Raw genomic sequence first — 25,392 nt, 5'->3', positions numbered from 1 at the left:
ACGTGTAACCTTTTGCTTGCATTTAGCGGGGCGAGGAAAAGCACTGAGGGCCTCAGACACCACCGTTTTTAAATGCGCGGTAAAATCTGATGGTAAAAGGCTCCCTTCCAGATGGAGGATCAGGCGTGCTACAAAAAGCTGCGTGTGTAGAAGGAGATGACTGATGGGTATGCACCTTATGGGACAGCGAGTCCTCAGAGGTGGACGGCTCAGTGGTACTAAAGGGGTTAACCTTCTTAGACCTAATAATGTATTCAAGGCATGTGAAACATAGTTGAGAGGGCGGGCATACCAAGCCCTCCTCACAATATAAACCGGTATTACTATTTAGAATAGAGGGCGTACCCTATAGTATCTCAGAATCCTCCATAGCTTAAGCTAATGACAATAGGATACAGAAAATAAAACAATCCTTTTTTATTTCTCAAAAAACGGCACCTTTATACTCTCAATAAGCTGGGGCACTCACCACCTCCTAGACCCAGACAATACAGAGAAAAAGAGTCTTCTCCGACAGCCAGCTCGGTCAGGAGAGAGGAAATGAAAGCGAGACCACTCCCGGTCACATGGTGCGCAAGGCAGGTCCGCCCCTGCTATGAGAAATAGCACGCCAAGCTACAAGCTGCGCAGCGTTCAAAGTGAAAGTAAAAACCTGTGCGTTCCAGCCACATAACGAACAGTCTATGAGACCAATAAATCTCACATATAAAGTAGCATAAAATCAAAGCATCACATTTGATTAATCCCCACTGTTCAATAATCCCCCCCAGGAGATATTAAGCATGTTTGTAGCCAGGATATAACGGACCATAGCTCCTTCTGCATTACAGGTTTAGCACATACATACTATACAAAACAAACAGTAGACTTTGCCATGGAAAGACCATTTTAATGTCTGTGGAAGAAACAAATTTGTCTTCCTTCGATCTTTTGTTCTGTAAACACAATGGTATAAACATCTGACATCATCCAGTGTTTACAATGGTTTTCCATCAATTGTCCTGCTGCATATAGACAACATCCTTCGAGGCATTGAAGTCTGAAACAACACTAGGTAAAATTTAGGAAAGTGTATGAAATAGTTCCTTGTCCTTATGAAAAAACATAATTTATGTAAGAACTTACCTGATAAATTCATTTCTTTCATATTGGCAACAGTCCATGAGCTAGTGACATATGGGATATACAATCCTACCAGGAGGGGCAATGTTTCCCAAACCTCAAAATGCCTATAAATACACCCCTCACCACACCCACAATTCAGTTTAACGAATAGCCAAGCAGTGGGGTGATAAAGAAAGGAGTAGAAAGCATCAACAAAGGAAATTTGGAAATAATTGTGCTTTATACAAAAAATCATAACCACCATAAAAAGGGTGGGCCTCATGGACTCTTGCCAATATGAAAGAAATGAATTTATCAGGTAAGTTCTTACATAAATTATGTTTTCTTTCATGTAATTGGCAAGAGTCCATGAGCTAGTGACATATGGGATATCAATACCCAAGATGTGGATCTCCACTCAAGAGTCACTAGAGAGGGAGGGAATAAAATAAAAACAGCCATATACCGCTGAAAAAATTAGTCCACAACCCAAAAAAATAAGTTTATTATATATATTTGAAAGACAAAAAAAAACTTAAATCAAAAGCACAAGAATCAAACTGAAACAGCTGCCTGAAGGACTTTTCTACCAAAAACTGCTTCCGAAGAAGCAAATACATAAAAACGGTAGAATTTAGTAAATGTATGCAAAGAGGACAAAGTTGCTGCTTTGCAAATCTGATCAACTGAAGCTTCATTCTTAAAAGCCCACAAAGTGGAGACTGATCTAGTAGAATGAGCTGTAATTCTCTGAGGCGGGGCTTGACCCGACTCCAAATAAGCTTGATGAATCAAAAGCTTTAACCAAGAGGCCAAGGAAAAAGCAGGGGCCTTCTGACCTTTCCTAGGACCAGAAAATATAACAAATAGACTAGAAGTCTTCCTGAAATCTTTAGTAGCTTCAACATAATATTTCAAAGCTCTCACCACATCCAAAGAATGTAAGGATCTTTCCAAAGGATTCTTAGGATTAGGACACAAGGAAGGGACAACAATTTCTCTACTAATGTTGTTAGAATTCACAACCTTAGGTAAAAATTCAAATGAAGTCCGCAAAACCGCCTTATCCTGATAGAAAAGGAGATTCACAAGAAAGAGCAGATAGCTCAGAAACTCTTCTGGCAGAAGAGATAGCCAAAAGGAACAACACTTTCCAAGAAAGTAGTTTAATGTCCAAAGAATGCATAGGCTCAAATGGAGGAGCCTGTAAAGCCTTCAGAACCAAATTAAGACTCCAAGGAGGAGAAATGGATTTAATGACAGGCTTAATACGAACTAAAGCCTGTACAAAACAGTGTATAGCAGGAAGTATATCAATCTTTCTGTGAAATAAAAAACAGAAAGAGCAGAGATTTGTCCTTTCAAGGAACTTGCAGACAAACCCTTATCCAAACCATCCTGAAGAAACTGCAAAATTCTAGGAATTCTAAAAGAATGCCAGGAAAATTTATGAGAAGAACACCATGAAATATAAGTCTTCCAAACTCTATAATAAATCTTCCTAGAGACTGGTTTACGAGCTTGTAACATAGTATCAATCACTGAGTCAGAGAAACCTCTATGACTTAGTACTAAGCGTTCACTTTCCATACCTTCAAATTTAATGATTTGAGAGCCTGATGGAAAAACGGACCGGACCTTGATAGAGAAAAAGTAGGTCTGGCCGTAACGGAAGTGGCCAAGGCAGGCAACTGGACATCCGAACCAGATCCGCATACCAAAACCTGTGTGGCCATGCTGGTGCCACCAGCAACACAAATGATTGTTCCATGATGATTTCGGAAATCACTCTTGGAAGGAGAACTAGAGGCGGGAAGATGTAAGCAGGATGATAACACCAAGGAAGTGTCAGTGCATCCACTGCTTCCGCCTGAACATCCCTGGACCTGGACAGGTATCTGGGAAGTTTCTTGTTTAGATGAGAGGCCATGAGATCTATCTCTGGAAGACCCCCACATCTGAATAATCTGAGAAAAAACATCTGGATGGAGAGACCACTCCCCTGGAAGTAAAGTCTGGCGGCTGAGATAATCCGCTTCCCAATTGTCTACATCTGGGATATGTACCGCAGAGATTAGACAGGAGCTGGATTCCGCCCAAACAAGTATTCGAGATACTTCTTTCATAGCTTGGGGACTGTGAGTCCCACCCTGATGATTGACATATGCCACTGTTGTGATATTGTCTGTCTGAAAACAAATGAACGGTTCTCTCTTTAACAGAGGCCAAAACTGAAGAGCTCTGAGAATTGCATGGAGTTCTAAAATATTAATTGGTAATCTCGCCTCTTGAGATTTCCAAACCCCTTGTGCTGTCAGAGATCCCCAAACAGCTCCCCAACCTGAAAGACTCGCATCTGTTGTGATCACAGTCCAGGTTGGCCAAACAAAAGAAGCCCCTTGAACTAAACGATGGTGATCTATCCACCATGTCAGAGAGTGTCGTACTTTGGGATTTAAGGATATTAATTGTGATATCTTTGTATAATCCCTGCACCATTGATTCAGCATACAAAGCTGAAGAGGTCTCATGTGAAAACAAGCAAAAGGGATCGCGTCCGATGCTGCAGTCATGAGACCTAAAACTTCCATGCACATAGCCACTGAAGGGAATGACTGAGACTGAAGGTGCCGGCAAGCTGCAACCAATTTTAAACGTCTCTTGTCTGTTAGAGACAGAGTCATGGACACTGAATCTATCTGGAAGCCTAAAAAGGGGACCCTTGTCTAAGGAATCAAGAAACTTTTTGGTAAATTGATCCTCCAACCATGTTTCCGAAGAAACAACACTAGTTGAATCGTGTGAGATTCTGCAGTACGTAAAGACTGAGCTAGTACCAAGATATCGTCCAAATAAGGAAACACTGCAATACCCTGTTCTCTGATTACAGAGAGTAGGGCACCCAGAACCTTTGAAAAGATTTTTGGAGCTGTTGCTAGGCCAAATGGAAGAGCAACAATATGGTAATGCTTGTCTAGAAAAGAGAATCTCAGAAACTGATAGTGTTCTGGATGAATCGGAATATGAAGGTATGCATCCTGCAAGTCTATTGTGGACATATAATGTCCTCGCTGAACAAAAGGCAGAATAGTCCTTATAGTCACCATCTTGAAAAATGGTACTCTTGCATAACTATTCAAAATTTTCAGATCCAGAACTGGTCTGAATAAATTTTCCTTCTTTGGGACAATGAATAGATTTGAATAAAACCCCAAACCTTGTTCCAGAAGAGGAACTGGCATGATTACCCCTGAAGACTCCAGGTCTGAATCACACTTCAGGAAAGACTGAGCTTTTACTGGATTTACTGGGATACGTGAGAAAAAATCTTCTCACAGGAGGTCTTACTCTGAATCCTATTCGATACCCTTGAGAGACAATGCTCTGAATCCATTGATTTTGAACAGATTTTATCCAAATATCCTTGAAAAACCTTAATCTGCCCCCTACCAGCTGAGCTGGAATGAGGGCCGCACCTTCATGCGGACTTAGGGGCTGACTTTGGTTTCCTAAAAGGCTTGGATTTATTCCAATTGGAGGCAGATTCCTTGGGGGGAGGATTGAGTTTTTGTTCCTTATTCTGACGAAAGGAACGAAAACGGTTAGAAGCCTTAGATTTACCCTTAGGTTTTTTATCCTGAGGCAGAAAAACTCCCTTTCCTCCAGTAACAGTTGAAATAATAGAATCCAACTGAGAACCAAATAAATTATTACCTTGGAAAGAAAGAGATAGTAATCTAGATTTAGATGTCATATCAGCATTCCAAGATTTAAGCCACAAAGCTCTTCTAGCTAATATAGCTAAAGACATGGACCTAACATCAATTTTGATATCAAAAATGGCATCACAAATAAAATGATTAGCATGCTGCAGTAAGCGAACAATGCTAGATATGTCAGAATCCAATTCCTGTTGCGCTAAATTCTCCAACCAGAAAGTTGATGCAGCCGCAACATCAGCCAAAGAAATTGCAGGTCTGAGAAGATGACCTGAATATAAATAGGTCTTCCTTAGATAAGATTCAAGCTTCCTATCTAAAGGATCCTTAAAGGAAGTACTATCTTCCATAGGAATAGTGGTACGTTTAGCAAGAGTAGAAATAGCCCCATCAACTTTAGGGATCTTTTCCCAAAACTCTATAGATTTTGCTGGTAAATTATACAATTTTTTAAACCTTGAAAAAGGAATAAAAGAAGTACCTGGCTTATTCCATTCCTTAGAAATCATATCAGAAATAGCCTCAGGAATAGGAAAAACTCCTGGAGAAACCACAGGAGGTTTAAAAACAGCATTTAAACGTTTATTAGACTGAACGTCAAGAGGACTGGTAACCTCAATATCCAAAGTAATTAACACATCTTTTAATAAAGAACGCATATACTCAATTTTAAATAAGTAGATTTGTCAGTGTCAGAGGAAGGATCTTCTGAATCAGATAGATCCTCATCAGAGAAAAAAGCAAGAGGCAAACATCAATGGGGTATTGAAATAATGAAAAAGTTTGGCGCCAAGTATGACGCACAACGTAACTAAACTTTTTTGGCGCCAAAAATGACCGGAAATGACACACTCGCGTCACTAATGACGCAACCGTGTGAAAGGTCTTGGCGTCAAGTATGACGCCGGAAATGACGAACTTGCGTCATAGACGTACTTTTTCGTGCCAAAAAAATTTCCGCGCCAAGAATGACGCAATAAAGTTTAGCCTTTGACACACCCGCGGGCCTAATACCACCCGCAATTTGTAAGAAGTAGTCAATTGAAAAAAAGACTAAACCCCAGGTAAGAAATAAATTTCTTTAAAAAAACGTTTATACAGGTGGCCCTCAGTTTACAACAGTTCAATTTGCACCGTTTCAGAATAACAACCTTTTTTTCCCAGTTATGTGACTGCTATTGAAAATCATTGAGAAGCAGTTCATTGATTAAAATAGCCAGTAGGTGAAGCTGTCCGCTTGTGTTGCAGCAAAGCCAAGCAAGCTGTTGAATTAATCAGTGTAACCAGACCTGAGCTATTGAGCAGATTTCAAAGGAACAAGATCTTCCTGTCTATAAATCAGTCCAGATTGGAATGCATAGAAAGAACTGTTTGCAGAAAAATGCAAGTGAAGTCTGTGTTGTGTGATGGTTTATAATGCTGTTTAGCAAATGTTTTTGTTCATTTAACTTAGTTTAATTATATATACTGTGTTGTGTGATTTAATTAGGTTTATAATGCTGTTTAGCATTTAAAGTCTTCATTTCAAAGCTTTAAAAAATAATGTATTAGGTGTTACTTATGACAATTTTGAGAGGGGCCTGGAACCTAACCCCCTCACTTCCCATTGACTTACATTATAAACTGGGTTTCAATTTACAACAGTTTAGATTTACAACAATTCCTTCTGGTACCTAACCCCGGCATAAACTGAGGGCTACCTGTATTCCCAAATATGAAACTGACAGTCTGCAGAAGGAAATACATTAACCTGACTCATGGTAAATATAAGTACAATACATATATTTAGAACTTTATATAAATGCATAAAGTGCCAAACCATAGCTGAGGTGTCTTAAGTAATAAAAAACATACTTACCAAAAGACACCCATCCACATATAGCAGATAGCCAAACCAGTACTAAAACAGTTATTAGTAGAGGTAATGGTAAATTGAGAGTATATCGTCGATCTGAAAAGGGAGGTAGGAGATAAATCTCTACGACCGATAACAGAGAACCCATGAAAAAGACCCCCGTTAGAGAAATCATCGTATTCAATAGGTGATACTCCCTTCACGTCCCTCTGACATTCGCTGTACTCAGAGGAATCGGGCTTCAACAATGCTGAGAAGCGCATATCAACGTAGAAATCTTAGCACAAACTTACTTCACTACCTCCATAGGAGGCAAAGTTTGTAAAACTGAATTGTGGGTGTGGTGAGGGGTGTATTTATAGGCATTTTGAGGTTTGGGAAACTTTGCCCCTCCTGGTAGGATTGTATATCCCATATGTCACTAGCTCATGGACTCTTGCCAATTACATGAAAGAAATCGTTCCTCCACTGAAAATGCTTGAAGCTCTGAATTTTTCTTGCAGAAGTATTATCCACAAGAAATAGCTTAAAAGTGTCAAAACCCATAAAGGGAATTTACTCAAAGGTTTGAATGTGCTTCCAAAAGTGCATCAAGCTCAAGAGTTAGGTTACAAGGAGGCATAAGTAAATTGCTTTAAAAATGAATATGAGGAGAAAATATATAGTGAATAAATTGTGGATGTGAACGCCAAATATAAAGAACCTATAACATAAGTAAGTATAATCTAGTTCAGTGTGTGAAATGTTATTAACTAAAAAAATAAAGAGGTGTGTAGTGGATGTGAATGGGATACCTAGTATCAGTGGTTAATCTGTAGATATCTAAGTGCTCAAACATACATAGTAAAAGAAGAAGAAAACAAGATGATAACAAACTAAGGTAAATACAAAACGTATACTAAATTCTAATGGTGTAATCTTAAGTGTGAGAATTAATAGGCTAAGAATCCTCCAAGTAGATAATGGGTCTCTCGTTAATAAGGGATCCCCAGAGACGGCGTAAAATCACTGTATGTACTATTATAAGATATACAAACAAGCCGGACGGTCATCAAATAATATAATACAAAATGGATATGGTAAGATAGCTAATTTAATAAACAAGAATGAATTTAAAGTTTATAAAAAAACACATATAACTATACTTATACTCAAAATTAATACAGTCTAATGGGAATAAAAAATAATAAAAATAACACCGGTGTAAAAATTCTATAATACATCAAACATTAAAAATACAAGTAAAAAAGGGAATTTAAAAGCGACTGATGCTTGTACAGAGAGTATGTACAAAATTATTAACTGGGTTGAGATAAGGATAAAGGTTGATTATTGTTGGAGCGTTCATCAGTCCCAATCTTTCTGTATTCAATAAGCACTCAAAAACAAATATATGATCTGACGATATAGACGCTTAAACACAATGTATCCATAGACGTAATATTTGTAACGAGTGACACTGTTTGCAAAGTTTTGACACTTCTTTCGTTTAACAGATCTGGGTACCTTATGTTAACGTAATGTCAGATACAATAAATTCTTGTCTTCCTGTGGATACTTTTTAATAATCCGGAGTAAAATAAGATCACAGTACCTTTAGGTGTAATCCTTGAAACACCTCTCTCCTCTCTGTTGGCGTTCCAACTTCTGGTGTATCGGCTGTGGGGTCACATGGGTTTCATGGACCAATGGTGCAGGGTATTTTTTTGAATTAAGTGTGCGCACTATGTTCCTTGGTAAATCCTCCACACGGCTCCTCTCGCTGGCCTATTACTAACCCCGGTTTCTTTATTTCAAACAGCAGGGTTAGGTGCAGCGGTCCTGGGTGCCGTTCACATCCAGAATTTATTCACTATATATTTTCTCCACTAATTAAATTGTCCATCATCCACAGGACGAATTGCTCTAGGAATATTACACTTAGTAAGTTTGAAATAAACCTTCACAAATAAGGAATATTATTATTTTTAATTAACACTTTTTGAAAATATCCAGATTGGTTTCTCTAGCGCCCCTTTCATACTTTTTCTATTTCTCCAACACATTGTGTTGTCATTTGTGAGAAGACAACACTAGCAAAGGAGGCTATATCTGGAGTGAGGTGTAAAGTTCATCACTTGTCTAGAAGTACAGATCCTCCCTTCTGAACTTCTGCAACTATTGGTAACTACATCGGTAAAAGTCTTTTGGAAATGTCAAATAGAATTGATACAAACAGAATTGATACAAACTGTAACTTTGTGTTCCTACGGCAAACAACATTTATGAAACATGACAGCTTGTCACTGGAATGCACATCCATTTAATATATATATGGAAAAAACTATGACAAGGATTAGCTTAAACATAACTCCATCATAAATCTGGAACTGGCCTTAAACACCCCCCCCCCCCTTTCCAGATAAAGATGAAAGTGAAACCCCGGTCTGTACATCAAATGATTTATGTACTGCAGAAAGTTGCCTCTTTTGCCTAAATGTGTTGGCAACAGGGACTGTATAAAACAATACCTAGTACCCCTTAAGTGAAATTGCCAACACTTTTGTGAGTTGCTGTTCTATCATCACAAAGACCTTCTGGGTCCTCTACATTGTTTACAGCTTTGTGAAAGAGATGCTTCTCTGGAGGAAGAATCTTTGCCGGTATTAAACTGAGAACACTGTCTGTAAAAAAAAAGGAGGATGATTACCTAGCCTTGAATAGAAAAGGACTTTGAAATCAAATCAACTAATGCTTTTCCAAGTGATAAACTGAACAAAATGGAAACTGCCCCCAATAGTGTAACAATAGGGCAAGCCTTACTTACCAGGTCTTTAGCCAACACATTCTTGGCATCAAATTTAAGATGTTACATAATAATCTCACCAAACATGTTGCATATTAGAGTAGGGCTGCAACTAACTATTATTTTCATAATCAAATAAATTATTATTATTATTTTTTTTTTCGATTAATCGGATAAAAAACAACAATTTTTTTTCCTATATTTAAAATAAAATCCACATATTAAGTGTAACAAATATAAACTTCAGGTTAAAACTTTACATTAACACAGCTGTCCAATTTTTTTGCAGCAGATTTTTTTTTTATAATAAAGCAAAACAAAACCACATACTGTTTGAAATGTGGTAGAACTAGAAAGATTCACTGTTTATAACATTTTGTTATTCACTCTTTCAGAAACTTTGCATAGAAATGCAAACATGGCCACATGCTCCTGGTTGAGGTTGGCTCTCTTTTTGCAAGCTATTTTGCCTACAGCAGAGAAGAGGCGCTCAGATGGTGTTGAGGTGCCTGAGATGCATAAGTAGGGATATTTTATCTATGTTAGCTATCCACCAATGCAAGGGGCCTCTTAAAGTAAGCCTGGACTTCATTCTAAAATAAAAATATCTTGAATATCTTGATTATGCAATGGTAAATAACCAGCTATAAGGATAGGGAAATCTAGTACACTCTTAAAATAACAGATATATACTTAGAGGTTAAATTTGGTACATATTACAATTAATTAAAAATATATATATAAAAAAAAAGTCAAAAGTGCTAATGACTATCGGCTAGATTACGAGTTGTGCGTTAGGCTTAAAAGGCAGTGTTGGCCAGTCCCAACGCTGCTTTTTAACGCCCGCTGGTATTAAGAGTCTTGCAGGTACAGGTGTACCGCTCACTTTTGCAGCCAAACTTGGAAATACCGCAAATCCACTTACGTAAATTGCGTATCCTCTTTTTTCCAATGGGACTTGCATAGCGCCGGTATTACGAGTCTGACAAAAAGTGAGCAGTACACCCTCTTCTGTCAAGACTGGTACCGCATTTTAAAGTCAGTAGTTAAGAGTTTTACACTACAACGCCGTAGCATAAAACTCTTAATAAAGTGCTAAAAAGTACACTAACACCCATAAACTACCTATAATATATTAACCCCTAAACCGCCGCACTCCAGCCTCGCAAACATTAGTTAAATATTATTAACCCCTAATCTGCCGTCCCTAACATCGACGCCACCTACGTCGTGTTAAATGTAATTTAATTGTATTTAATTTAAGGAAATAATTTAATTGTAGTGTAGTGTTAGGTGTAATTGTAACTTAGGTTACGTTTTATTTTACAGGTACTTTTGTATTTATTTTAGCTAGGTGGAATAACTATTTTACCTAGTTAAAATAAAAACTTGCCTGTAAAATAAAAATAAACCCTAAGATAGCTACAATGTAACTATGAGTTATATTGTAGCTAGCTTTGGGTTTATTTTACAGGTAAGTATTTAGTTTTAAAAAGGAATAATTTAGTTATAGTAATTTTATTTAGATTTCTTTTAATTATATTTAAGTTAGGGGGTGTTAGGTTTAGGGTTAGACTTAGGTTTAGGGGTTAATAAATTTAATATGCTGGGGGCGGCAGATTAGTGGTTAATAAATGTAGGTAGGTGGCGGTGATGTTAGGGCCAGCAGATTAGGGGTTAACAATATTTACCTAATGTTTGCGAGGCGGGAGTGCAGCGTTTTAGGGGTTAATACGTTTATTATAGTGGCGGAGACGTTGGGGGCGGCAGATTAGGGGTTAAGAAGTGTAGGTAGGTTACGGAGACATTGGGGAAGGCAGATTAGGGGTTAATAAATATAATGTAGGTGTCGGCGATGTTGGGGGCAGCAGATTAGAGGGTCATAAGTATAATGTAGGTGGCGGCGGTGTCCAAAGCGGCAGATTAGGGGTTAATAATATAATGTAGGTTGCGGCGATGTCGGACGGCAGATTAGGGGTTAATAAGTGTAAGACTAGGGGTGTTTAGATTCGGGGTTCATGTTAGGGTGTTAGGTGTAGACATACATTTTATTTCCCCATAGGAATCAATGGGGCTGCATTAGGGAGTTTTACGCTGCTTTTATGCAGGTGTTAGACTTTTTCTCAGCCGGCTCTCCCCGTTGATTCCTATGGGGAAATCGTGCACAAGCACGTTACACCAGCTCACCCCTAACGTAAGCAGGGCTGGTATTGGAGTGCGGTAAGGAGCAAAATTTTGCTCAACGCTCACTTCTTGTCTGGGTTGTAAAAACCTGTAATACCAGCGCTGTCTGTAAGTGAGCGGTGAGCATAAACTGCTCGTTAGCACCGCATAGCCTCTAACCAAAACTCGTAATCTAGGTGTATATGTCTAACAGGTCAAAGCCTTACACATTTATCTATACAGTAGATATAATCAGCAGTAGCAAGCGATCTGCTAACAATTGTGCAAACAGATAATAGTGCACATCAATTCAAATAACTCCCATCAATCTAGGGCTTAGTGTAAATAACAACCTCGGCACTATATCATACAAAGCATAGTCCTAAATCACCTTATTTAATATAAACAAAAAATCCAAATGACTCCTATTTTATTTCTGGGTTGCACTTAAGACAGGAGTAGTTGTAAACCTATACTGTCCTGAAAAAGTGAAAAGTAATTGTAGACATCCTTTAGACTAAGGGCATTACCATAAACACAATACCATGAGCAGGAGCTCATGGGAGTGAAGAAGCTGGTGCCCATGCAAGGAAGGACAAAAAGAATAAAGTCGACACATTTCAGCTTAAAAACAGACTTTTTGTAGCAAAACTCACCCTGTTTTCTTGATTGAAAAAAAGCCAGTTTTCAAGCCGAAATGAGTCACCTTTATTCTTTTTGTCCTTTTCTCTAAAAAGGCTGTATATTAGTCATTAGCTATTTTATGGATTTTTTTTGTAGGCAATCAAGTTTTAAAAGGAAAAAAAAAAACATGTTTTTTATTTTATGCACCCTAGCTGCATAGAGTTCCTCTAATGTTTTTAATAAAATTAAAATGAGCTAAATAAGAAAGCAACTAGATACTTCAGTATCCAAATTTTTCACATTCTAAAAAGCTTTATGTAAAACATTGGAGATATCCATCATCTGACTGATTAATTGGCTATATAAAAAAGTGCCTCGAAATATGTTTTGCGAAAGACTGAGTTCAGGGCTAAAATGTTTTTAAAAAGGGAGTAAAATCGGCAATTATAATAAAAAACAGAATTTATGCTTACCTGATAAATTTCTCTCTTGTGATGTATCGAGTCCACGGATTCATCCATACTTGTGGGATATTCTCCTTCCTTACAGGAAGTGGCAAAGAGAGCACTCACAGCAGAGCTGTCTATATAGCTCCTCCCTTAGCTCCACCCCCCAGTCATTCGACCGAAGGCTAGGAAGAAAAAGGAGAAACTATAGGGTGCAGAGGTGACTGAAGTTTTTTAAATAAAAATATACTACCTGTCTTAAATAAACAGGGCGGGCCGTGGACTCAATACATCACAAGAGAAAGAAATTTATCAGGTAAGCATAAATTCTGTTTTCTCTAGTAAGATGTATCGAGTCCACGGATTCATCCATACTTGTGGGATACCAATACCAAAGCTTTAGGACACGGATGAAGGGAGGGACAAGACAGGGACCTTAAAAACGGAAGGCACCACTGGCTTGTAGAACCTTTCTCCCAAAAATAGCCTCCGAAGAAGCAAAAGTATAGAATTTGTAAAATTTGGAAAAAGTATGAAGCGAAGACCAAGTCGCCGCCTTACAAATCTGTTCAACAGAAGCCTCATTTTTAAAAGCCCATGTGGAAGCCACTGCTCTAGTAGAATGAGCAGTAATTCTTTCAGCAGGCTGCTGGCCAGCAGTCTCATAAGCCAAACGGATGATGCTTTTCAGCCAAAAAGAAAGGGAGGTAGCCGTAGCCTTTTGACCTCTCTGCTTACCAGAATAAACAATAAACAATGAAGATGTTTGACGGAAATCTTTAGTTGCTTGTAAGTAGAACTTTAAAGCACGAACCACATCAAGATTGTGCAACACACGTTCCTTCTTTGATGAAGGATTAGAACACAGTGAAGGAACAACAATTTCCTGATTGATATTCCTATTAGAAACAACCTTAGGAAGGAATCCAGATTTGGTACGCAAAACCACCTTATCTGCATGGAAAACAAGGTAAGGTGAGTCACACTGTAAAGCAGATAACTCAGAAACTCTTTGAGCCGAAGAGATAGCTACTAAAAACAAAACTTTCCAAGATAGAAGCTTAATATCTATGGAATGCATAGGTTCAAACGGAACCCCTTGAAGAACTTTAAGAACTAAGTTTAGGCTCCATGGCGGAGCAACAGGTTTAAATACAGGCTTGATCCTGACTAAAGCCTGACTAAACACTTGAACGTCTGGGACATCTGCCAGACGTTTGTGTAAAAGAATAGACAAAGCAGATCTCTGTCCTTTTAAGGAACTAGCTGATAATCCCTTCTCCAATCATTCTTGGAGAAATGACAATATTCTAGGAATCTTAATCTTACTCCATGAGTAACCCTTGGATTCACACCAATAAAGATATTTGCGCCAAATCTTATGTGGATTTTCCTGGTGACAGGCTATCTAGCTTGAATCAGGATATCAATGACCGACTCAGAGAAACCACGCTTTGATAGAATCAGGCGTTCAATCTCCAAGCAGTCAGACGCAGAGAAATTAGATTTGGATGCTTGAACGGACCATGGATTAGAAGGTCCTGCCTCATTGGCAGAGTACACGGTGGAACAGATGACATGTCCACTAGGTCTGCATACCAAGTCCTGCGTGGCCATGCAGGTGCTATCAGAATTACTGAAGCTCTCTCCTGCTTGATTCTGGCAACCAGACGTGGGAGGAGAGGAAACGGTGGAAATACATAGGCCAGATTGAAGGACCAGGGCACTGCTAGAGCATCTATCAGTACCGCCTGGGGATCCCGGGACCTGGACCCGAAACAAGGAAGCTTGGTGTTCTGACGGGACGCCATCAGATCCAATTCTGGTGTGCCCCATAGCTGACTCAGCTGGGCAAATACCTCCGGATGGAGCTCCCACTCCCCCGGATGAAAAGTCTGACGACTTAGGAAATCCGCCTCCCAGTTCTCTACTCCTGGGATATGGATTGCTGAGAGATGGCAAGAGTGATCCTCCGCCCATCGGATTATTTTGGTTACCTCCATCATCGCTAGAGAACTCCGTGTTCTTCCTTGATGATTGATATAAGCTACAGTTGTGATGTTGTCCGACTGAAATCCAATGAATTTGGCCGCAGCTAGCTGAGGCCACGCCTTTAGCGCATTGAATATCGCTCTCAGTTCTAGAATGTTTATCGGGAGGAGAGTTTCCTCCCGAGACCATAAGCCCTGTGTTTTCAGGGAGTTCCAGACTGCACCCCAGCCTAGCAGGCTGGCATCTGTCGTTACTATGAGCCACTCTGGTCTGCGGAAACACATTCCCTGAGACAGGTGGTCCTGAGACAACCACCAGAGAAGAGAATCTCTGGTCTCCTGGTCCAGATGTAGTTGAGGAGATAAATCTGCATAATCCCCATTCCACTGTTTGAGCATGCATAGTTGCAGTGGTCTGAGGTGTAGGCGGGCAAAAGGAACTATGTCCATTGCCGCTACCATGAGTCCAATTACCTCCATACACTGAGCCACTGATGGCCGAGGAATGGAATGAAGAGCTCGGCAAGTGGTTAAGAGTTTTGATTTTCTGACCTCCGTCAGAAATATTTTCATTTCTACCGAGTCTATCAGAGTCACTAGGAAGGAAACACTTGTGAGAGGGAAGAGAGAACTCTTTTTTTATGTTCACCTTCCACCCGTGAGATCTCAGAAAAGCCAACACGATGTCCGTGTGAGACTTGGCTAGCTGGAAAGTCGACGCTTGAATTAAAATGTCGTCTAGATAAGGCGCCACTGCTATGCCCCGCGGTCTTAGAACCGCCAAAAGGGACCCTAGCACCTTTGTGAAAATTCTGGGAGCTGTGGCCAACCCGAAGGGAAGGACCACGAACTGGTAATGCCTGTCCAGAAAGGCGAATCTGAGGAATTGATGATGACCTCTATGAATAGGGATGTGTAGATACGCATCCTTTAAGTCCACGGTAGTCATATATTGACCCTCCTGGATCAAAGGTAGAATAGTCCGAATAGTCTCCATCTTGAATGATGGTACTCTGAGGAATTTGTTTAGAATTTTGAGATCTAAGATTGGTCTGAAAGTTCCCTCTTTTTTGGGAACCACAAACAGGTTTGAGTAAAACCCTAGCCCTTGTTCCGCTTTTGGTACTGGGGGGATCACTCCCATGGTATGTAGGTCTTCTACACAGCGTAAGAACGTCTCTCTCTTTGTCTGGTTTGCAGACAATTGAGAAATGTGAAATCTCCCCCTTGTGGGGGGAGCCTTTGAAGTCCAGAAGATATCCCTGGGACACAATTTCTAAAGCCCAGGAATCGTGAACATCTCTTGCCCAAGCCTGAGCGAAGAGAGAGAGTCTGCCCCCTACTAGATCCGGTCCCAGATCGGGGGCTACCCCTTCATGCTGTCTTAGAGGCAGCTGCAGGCTTCTTGGCCTGTTTACCCTTGTTCCAAGCCTGGTTAGGTCTCCAAACTGACTTGGATTGGGCAAAATTCCCCTCTTGCTTTGCAGCAGGGGAAGCTGAAGTGGGACCACCCTTGAATTTCCGAAAGGAACGAAAAAGATTTTGTTTGGTCCTCATTTTTGTTTTATCCTGAGGGAGGGCATGGCCTTTCCCTCCAGTGATGTCTGAAATAATCTCTTTCAGTTCAGGCCCGAATAGGGTCTTTCCCTTGAAAGGAATGTTCAAAAGTTTAGATTTTGATGACACATCAGCAGACCAGGACTTAAGCCATAACGCCCTGCGTGCTAAAATGGCAAAACCTGAATTCTTTGCCGCTAATTTAGCCAGTTGGAAAGCGGCATCTGTAATGAAAAAAATTAGCCAACTTAAGGGCCTTAATTCTATCCATAATATCCTCTAATAGAGTCTCCATCTGAAGAGCCTCTTCTAGAGCCTCAAACCAGAAAGCAGCTGCAGTAGTTACAGGAACAATGCACGCAATAGGTTGGAGAAGAAAACCTTGATGAACAAAAATTTTCTTCAGGAGACCCTATAATTTTTTATCCATAGGATCTTTGAAAGCACAACTGTCTTCGATAGGTATAGTTGTACGCTTAGCGAGAGTAGAAATAGCTCCCTCCACCTTAGGAACCGTCTGCCACGAGTCCCACATGGTGTCAGATATGGGGAACATTTTCTTAAAGACAGGAGGGGGAGCGAACGGTATACCTGGTCTATCCCACTCCTTAGTAACAATATTCGCAATCATCTTAGGGACTGGAAAAACATCAGTGTAAACAGGAACCTCTAAGTATTTATCCATTTTACACAATTTCTCTGGGACCACTATAGGGTCACAATCATCTAGAGTCGCTAATACCTCCCTGAGCAACAAGCGGAGGTGTTCAAGCTTAAATTTAAAGGCCGTCATATCAGAATCTGTCTGAAGGAGCGTCTTTCCTGAATCAGAAAACTCTCCCTCAGATAACAAATCCCTTACCCCTACTTCAGAACATTGTGAGGGTATATCGGATACGGCTACTAAAGCATTAGACGGCTCAGCATTTGTTTTTAACCCAGAGCTGTCACGCTTTCCTTGTAAACCAGGCAGTTTAGATAAAACCTCTGTGAGGGTTGTATTCATAACTGTGGCCATGTCTTGTAAAGTAAATGAAGTAGACGCACTAGAGGTACTTGGCGTCACTTGTGTGGGCGTTACTGGTTGTGACACTTGGGGAGAGCTAGATGGCAAACCCTCATTTCCTTCTGTTTGAGAATCATCTATTGCTATATTTTTAAGTGCTAAAATATGCTCTTTATAATTTATAGACATATCAGTGCAAGTGGGACACATTCTAAGAGGGGCTTCTAAACACATTGAACAAGGATTTTCCTTGATGTCAGACATGTTAAACAGGCTAGTAATGAAACAAGCAAGCTTGGAAAACACTTTATTCAAAGCACATAATACTTAGAAAAAAACGGTACTGTGCCTTTAAGGGAAAAAAAGATGCACAAACTCTGCAAAACAGTGTAAAAAAGCAGTAAAAAGTATGGATGAATCCGTGGACTCTATACATCTTAAAAGAGAAATAAAGGTTACTAACACTTCTTTTGCCTTCTGAGCCCAAAACATAATACTGTTTCTATTCAGTTTAGAGGCCTTAAAGTGAAGGTCAATTTTCATGTGAAAGTGCCCGTTTTTTTTAAAAAAAAACTATTAAAAAAAGGGACACCTTCATTCATGAAAATTGACTTGGCACTGTATTTTAAAAATACTTACCTTGTTCTTCTGAAACGATGCCCCGCCTGCTGCTTCCTGGTTTACTTACCCAGCAATGACGAAACCGGCTTCCTCCAATCACAGAGTTGCCTCAGGCAATGATTACCCTGGGGGGGTAATCCGGATTGGAGGTAGCCGGAGTCGTCATTGCTGACGTATGAAGAGGCTTGCGACGGGCTGGTGAAGTACTGGAGCGGCTTCAAGAAGAAAAGGTAAGTATATTTTAAAAAAACGGCTGCAATGTCAATTTTCATGAATGAAAGGGCCCTTGTTTTTAATAGTTTTTTTTTTTTTTTTAAACCGGGCACTTTCACATGAAATTGACCTTCACTTTAACAACCTGGGCATCCAGAAAGTCACTACTTCCATCTAACATGGAAAGCAATTAAATTAAATATTACCATCCAATAAAAAATAAAACAACAACAAACGCAGAAAACCAAAATTAACTTTCTTAATGGAACTTACTTTGAAAGTGATACCCCTCCTGGTTTCCCAATCAGTTCTTCATGATGAAGAACTGCATCATTCCAGGAAATGTCTAGGAAATCCATAATTGCATTCATGGTTTGCTTTGGATGTAGGACCAACTGTTCATAATAAACTGCTAGGCACTTCTGCTCACCAATTTCTAAACACTGAGCATACATAATCTCTATAGCTTTGTTCCACTTGGTTAGGCAGTCTCTATAACTATTCAAATCAAATCCAGCTATAGTTACTTTCCTGGTGATCATAGAATGTACAGAGGCACGTCCATCACGAATCATTAGAAGAAACTTGGAATTTGGAAACAGTCTTGAAAGATAAACAGAAGATTTCAAGGTAAAAGGGTCCTTATTACATAAAAACTTGGCAGGCTCTCCATGCTTAGCTATTATTTCTAAAATAAAAGCCTGCATTGCAGCGTCCATCACTTGGTCCGTCACACCAGCTTCATCAAGACGCATTTTTTCACGTCCAGACTTTGACCAAGCCTGACGCATTGCTAAAATCCTTGGAATAATACGAGTTTCTTCCCCACAGCGGACATCTGGATGGGCATCTAGCATGGCCCTCATTAATGTTGTACCACTTCGAGGCACTCCACCAATAAATATAAGAGGCATATCTTTGCTGTACTTATACTCAACATTTTTTGAGTCTAGCATTATTAGTTCTTCATTCTCTGGTTTCATAACACCACGATTTCTTTTGCTGTTACCTTCATCAAGAATCTGACGACACTGCAACATCTGCTGCCCTAGATGAACTGCCAGTGCCCCAAGTATGATGAAGCAAAAGACCAAGAGTACCTTCCTCACTGTGAATCGCATTCTTACGGGTCCACATACGGTGGCACTGTTACTTACAGCTAATTAATCTTTGGGATGACAAGTTTTCCTTAAGTAACCTATAAAAGAAAAAAAAATGTTGAAATTTAGCCATTTAATAATTTAAATAAGCCATAGTCTTCCACTGCACAAAGACTAATCAAATTGATCTAAGAATGGTTATAATGTTGCTATATGGAAATAACATACACATTATAGCATAATAAAAATATCAATCCAGAGACCTTACTGTCAGCAGATTTTATCTCCTACTGAACAACAAATAATTTGCTATGGCTTTATGTAATCTATTTCTAATGCACAAATTTTAAAGCGACAGTACACACATTGAGATTGTTATACAAAAGTTTTATTTTTAGCAAAGCGATTTTGCAATATAGAAGTCAACTAATCTCATTATCGATTAGGTGGTCAGTTGCATGGCACCAGTTGCTTTACTCCCATGAAGTCCTGCACATGGTATTGTGCAAAAAAAAAAAAAAAAATCGGATAGAAAAAGAAAATTGATAGATACCATTTTGTGCACAATGCCATGTGCAGGAGTTCATCTGAGTGAAGCAACTGGTGCTGTGCAACTGACCAACTAATCGAAGACCACCTAAATCAATAATAAGATTAGTTAACTCCTGAGAATTAAAAAAACACACTTTTTTAGAGTTAAATTTCATGAAAAGAGTGCAACTGACCAACTAATTGATAAGATTAGCTGACTATTAGTTGTGACAGCCCTAAAAGCAATCTAGTTTTTGCCAACATAATGACTGTGGCTAGGCTGGTCTACTGCAACAAGTATGCATTGGCTCCTCCAAATAAGGGAACGTTGGGTGGAGTTTGGCTACAAAAATAATAACTGTAGCAAACAAGATTTTAAATTTGTTTGTTAAATTTAGATTTGGCGGATATCTTATTCTGTAATTACAAGGTGTTTAGTGTCCATTTAAGTCATTGCTTACTCCAATTACATCAAAAGGGAATTGTGTAAAATATGTTTCTCAAGTAGAATTTGGCAAGCATGAGAGCATTTTAAATACCATTAGAAGAATGTTTTACAAATGTGCAGGAGAGCCACTGCCTGTTCTGCACTTAGATGTTTACCGACATAACTAACCCTAGAACTGAACATGAGTCGCTGGCACATGAACCAATAGTAACTAACAACAAGATAATTATAACACTTTCTATTCACATAATAATATAAAAAAAATGGCATGCTTTAAATCGTTAAATCAAATCATAGCTTAGTATTTAATACTATTTATTAGGGCTGCAACTAATGATTATTTTCATAATCGATTAATCGTCCGATTATTCTTTCGATTAATCGACTAATCGGATAAAAAAAAAACACCTATATTTAAAGAAAAATCCACATACTAAGGCCTAGATTTAGAGTTTGGCGGTAGCCGTGAAAACCAGCGTTAGAGGTTCCTAACGCTGGTTTTAGGCTACCGCTGGTATTTGGAGTCAGTCAGGAAAGGGTCTAACGCTCACTTTGCAGCCGCGACTTTTCCATACCGCAGATCCCCTTACGTCAATTGCGTATCCTATCTTTTCAATGGGATCTTTCTAACTCCGGTATTTAGAGTCGTGTCTGAAGTGAGCGTTAGAATTCTAACGACAAAACTCCAGCCGCAGAAAAAAGTCAGTAGTTAAGAGCTTTATGGGCTAACGCCGATTTATAAAGCTCTTAACCACTGTGCTCTAAAGTACACTAACACCCATAAACTACCAATGCACCCCTAAACCGAGGTCCCCCACATCGCCGCCACTCGATTAAAATTTTTTAACCCCTAATCTGCCGACCGCCACCTACGTTATCCTTATGTACCCCTAATCTGCTGCCCCTAACACCGCCGACCCCTATATTATATTTATTAACCCCTAACCTGCCCCCCACAACGTCGCCGCCAGCTACCTACAATAATTAACCCCTAATCTGCCGACCGCAAAGAGCCGCCACCTACGTTATCCTTATGTACCCCTAATCTGCTGCCCCTAACACCGCCGACCATATATTATATTTATTAACCCCTAATCTGCCCCCCTCAACGTCGCCTCCACCTGCCTACACTTATTAACCCCTAATCTGCCGAGCGGATCTCACCGCTAATATAATAAAGTTATTAACCCCTAATCCGCCTCACTCCCGCCTCAATAACCCTATAATAAATAGTATTAACCCCTAATCTGCCCTCCCTAACATCGCCGACACCTAACTTCAATTATTAACCCCTAATCTGCCGACCGAATCTCGCCGCTACTGTAATAAATGGATTAACCCCTAAAGCTAAACACTAACACCCCCCTAAGTTAAATATAATTTAAATCTAACGAAATAAATTAACTCTTATTAAATAAATTATTCCTATTTAAAGCTAAATACTTACCTGTAAAATAAACCCTAATATAGCTACAATATAAATTATAATTATATTATAGCTATTTTAGGATTTATATTTATTTTACAGGCAACTTTGTATTAATTTTAACCAGGTACAATAGCTATTAAATAGTTAAGAACTATTTAATAGCTAAAATAATTAAAAAATTACCTGTAAAATAAATCCTAACCTAAGTTACAATTAAACCTAACACTACACTATCAATAAATAAATTAAATACAATTCCTACAAATAAATACAATTAAATAAACTAACTAAAGTACAAAAAATAAAAAAATATTTACAAACATTAGAAAAAAATTACAACAATTTTAAACTAATTACACCTACTCTAAGCCCCCTAATAAAATAACAAAGACCCCCAAAATAAAAAAATGCCCTACCCTATTCTAAATTACAAAAGTTCAAAGCTCTTTTACCTTACCAGCCCTGAACAGGGCCCTTTGCGGGGCATGCCCCAAAGAATTCAGCTCTTTTGCCTGTAAAAAAAAACATACAATACCCCCCCCCCAACATTACAACCCACCACCCACATACCCCTAATCTAACCCAAACCCCCCTTAAATAAACCTAACACTAAGCCCCTGAAGATCTTCCTACCTTGTCTTCACCATGCCAGGTATCACCGATCGTTCCAGGCTCCGAAATCTTCATCCAAGCCCAAGCGGGGGCTAGACATCCATCATCCGATGGCTGAGGAAGTCCAGAAGAGGCTCCAAAGTCTTCATCCTATCCGGGAAGAAGAGTAGATCCGGACAGGAAACCATCTTCTTCCAAGCGGCATCTTCTATCTTCATCCTATGAGGACCGGCTCCATCTTGAAGACCGCCACCGCGGACCCATCTTATTCTTCCGACGACTTCCTGACGAATGACGGTTCCTTTAAGGGACGTCATCCAAGATGGCGTCCCTCGAATTCCGATTGGCTGATAGGATTCTATCAGCCAATCGGAATTAAGGTAGGAAAATTCTGATTGGCTGATGGAATCAGCCAATCAAAATCAAGTTCAATCCGATTGGCTGATCCGATCAGCCAATCAGATTGAGCTCGCATTCTATTGGCTGATCGGAACAGCCAATAGAATGCAAGCTCAATCTGATTGGCTGATTGAATCAGCCAATCGGATTGAACTTGATTCTGATTGGCTGATTCTATCAGCCAATCAGAATTTTCCTACCTTAATTCCAATTGGCTGATAGAATCCTATCAGCCAATCGGAATTCGAGGGACGTCATCTTGGATGGCGTCCCTTAAAGGAACCATCATTCGTCGGGAAGTCGTCGGAAGAAGCAGATGGGTCCGCGGTGGAGGTCTTCAAGATGGAGCCGGTCCTCATCGGATGAAGATAGAAGATGCCGCTTGGAAGAAGATGGTTGCCGGTCCGGATCTACTCTTCTTCCCGTATAGGATGAAGACTTTGGAGCCTCTTCGGGACTTCTTCAGCCGTCGCTTGATAGAAGACTTCAGCCGGATGATGGATGTCTAGCCCCCGCTTGGGCTTGGATGAAGATTTCGGAGCCTGGAACGATAGGTGATACCTGGCATGGTGAAGACAAGGTAGGAAGATCTTCAGGGGCTTAGTGTTAGGTTTATTTAAGGGGGGTTTGGGTTAGATTAGGGGTATGTGGGTGGTGGGTTGTAATGTTGGGGGGGGGTATTGTATGTTTTTTTTTTACAGGCAAAAGAGCTGAATTCTTTGGGGCATGCCCCGCAAAGGGCCCTGTTCAGGGCTGGTAAGGTAAAAGAGCTTTGAACTTTTGTAATTTAGAATAGGGTAGGGCATTTTTTTATTTTGGGGGTCTTTGTTATTTTATTAGGGGGCTTAGAGTAGGTGTAATTAGTTTAAAATTGTTGTAATTTTTTTCTAATGTTTGTAAATATTTTTTTATTTTTTGTAACTTAGTTCTTTTTTATTTTTTGTACTTTAGTTAGTTTATTTAATTGTATTTATTTGTAGGAATTGTATTTATTTAATTTATTTATTGATAGTGTAGTGTTAGGTTTAATTGTAGATAATTGTAGGTATTTTATTTAATTTATTTATTGATAGTGTAGTGTTAGGTTAATTGTAGGTAATTGTAGGTAGTTTATTTGATTAATTTATTGATAGTGTAGTGTTAGGTTTAATTGTAACTTAGGTTAGGATTTATTTTACAGGTAATTTTGTAATTATTTTAACTATTTTAGCTATTAAATAGTTCTTAACTATTTAATAGCTATTGTACCTGGTTAAAATAAATACAAAGTTGCCTGTAAAATAAATATAAATCCTAAAATAGCTATAATATAATTATAATTTATATTGTAGCTATATTAGGGTTTATTTTACAGGTAAGTATTTAGCTTTAAATAGGAATAATTTATTTAATAAGAGTTAATTTATTTCATTAGATTTAAATTATATTTAATTTAGGGGGGTGTTAGGGTTAAAGTTAGACTTAGCTTTAGGGGTTAATAAATTTATTAGAGTAGCGGTGAGCTCCTGTCGGCAGATTAGGGGTTAATACTTGAAGTTAGGTGTCGGCAATGTTAGGGAGGGCAGATTAGGGGTTAATACTATTTATTATAGGGTAATTGAGGCGGGAGTGAGGCGGATTAGGGGTTAATACATTTATTATAGTAGCGCTCAGGTCCGGTCAGTAGATTAGGGGTTAATAAGTGTAGTTAGGTGGAGGCGGCAGATTAGGGGTTAATAAATATAATATAGGGGTCGGCGATGTTAGGGCAGCAGATTAGGGGTACATAGGGATAATGTAGGTGGCGGGGGTGTACGGAGCGGCAGATTAGGGGTTAAAAATAATATGCAGGGGTCAGCGATAGCGGGGGAGGCAGATTAGGGGTTAATAAGTGTAAGGTTAGGGGTGTTTAGACTCGGGGTACATGTTAGAGTGTTAGGTGCAGACGTAGGAAGTGTTTCCCCATAGGAAACAATGGGGCTGCGTTAGGAGCTGAACGCGGCTTTTTTGCAGGTGTTAGGTTTTTTTTCAGCTCAAACAGCCCCATTGTTTTCTATGGGGGAATCGTGCACGAGCACGTTTTTGAAGCTGGCCGCGTCCGTAAGCAACTCTGGTATCGAGAGTTGCAGTGGCGGTAAATATGCCTGTACGCTCCATTTTTGGAGTCTAACGCAGCCATTCTGTGAACTCTCAATACCAGAGGTATTTAAAAGGTGCAGCCAGAAAAAACATAATTTATGTAAGAACTTACCTGATAAATTCATTTCTTTCATATTAGCAAGAGTCCATGAGCTAGTAACGTATGGGATATACATTCCTACCAGGAGGGGCAAAGTTTCCCAAACCTCAAAATGCCTATAAATACACCCCTCACCACACCCACAAATCAGTTTAACGTATAGCCAAGATAAGAAAAAAAAGGAGTGATAAGAAAAAAAGTGCTTTAGCATAAAAAATAAGGAATTGGAATAATTGTGCTTTATACAAAAAAATCAAAACCACCACAAAAAAGGGTGGGCCTCATGGACTCTTGCTAATATGAAAGAAATGAATTTATCAGGTAAGTTCTTACATAAATTATGTTTTCTTTCATGTAATTAGCAAGAGTCCATGAGCTAGTGACGTATGGGATAATGACTACCCAAGATGTGGATCTTCCACGCAAGAGTCACTAGAGAGGGAGGGATAAAATAAAGACAGCCAATTTCGTTGAAAATAATCCACACCCAAAATAAAAAGTTTAAATCTTTTAATGAAAAAAACTGAAATTATAAGCAGAAGAATCAAACTGAAACAGCTTCCTGAAGTAC

General features: G+C 39.3%; 1 protein-coding gene across 1 annotated transcript in view; it reads right to left on the bottom strand.

Annotated features, from left to right (window-relative positions):
- Positions 1-25,392, bottom strand: part of TPST2 (tyrosylprotein sulfotransferase 2) — a 254,414-nt gene that overhangs the window by 85,607 nt on the left and 143,415 nt on the right. Inside the window, exon 3 of the mRNA XM_053702085.1 lies at positions 18,358-19,282. Coding sequence (XP_053558060.1) covers positions 18,358-19,205 — 848 coding nt within the window. The 5' untranslated portion in view covers positions 19,206-19,282. The remainder of the gene's footprint in view (positions 1-18,357; positions 19,283-25,392) is intronic.

This window comes from Bombina bombina, chromosome 2 (genome assembly GCF_027579735.1).
Source record: "Bombina bombina isolate aBomBom1 chromosome 2, aBomBom1.pri, whole genome shotgun sequence".
Taxonomy (NCBI): Eukaryota; Metazoa; Chordata; class Amphibia; order Anura; family Bombinatoridae; genus Bombina; species Bombina bombina.
Note: the sequence above shows the minus strand (reverse complement) of the source record. Positions and strands in the feature narration are given on the sequence as shown.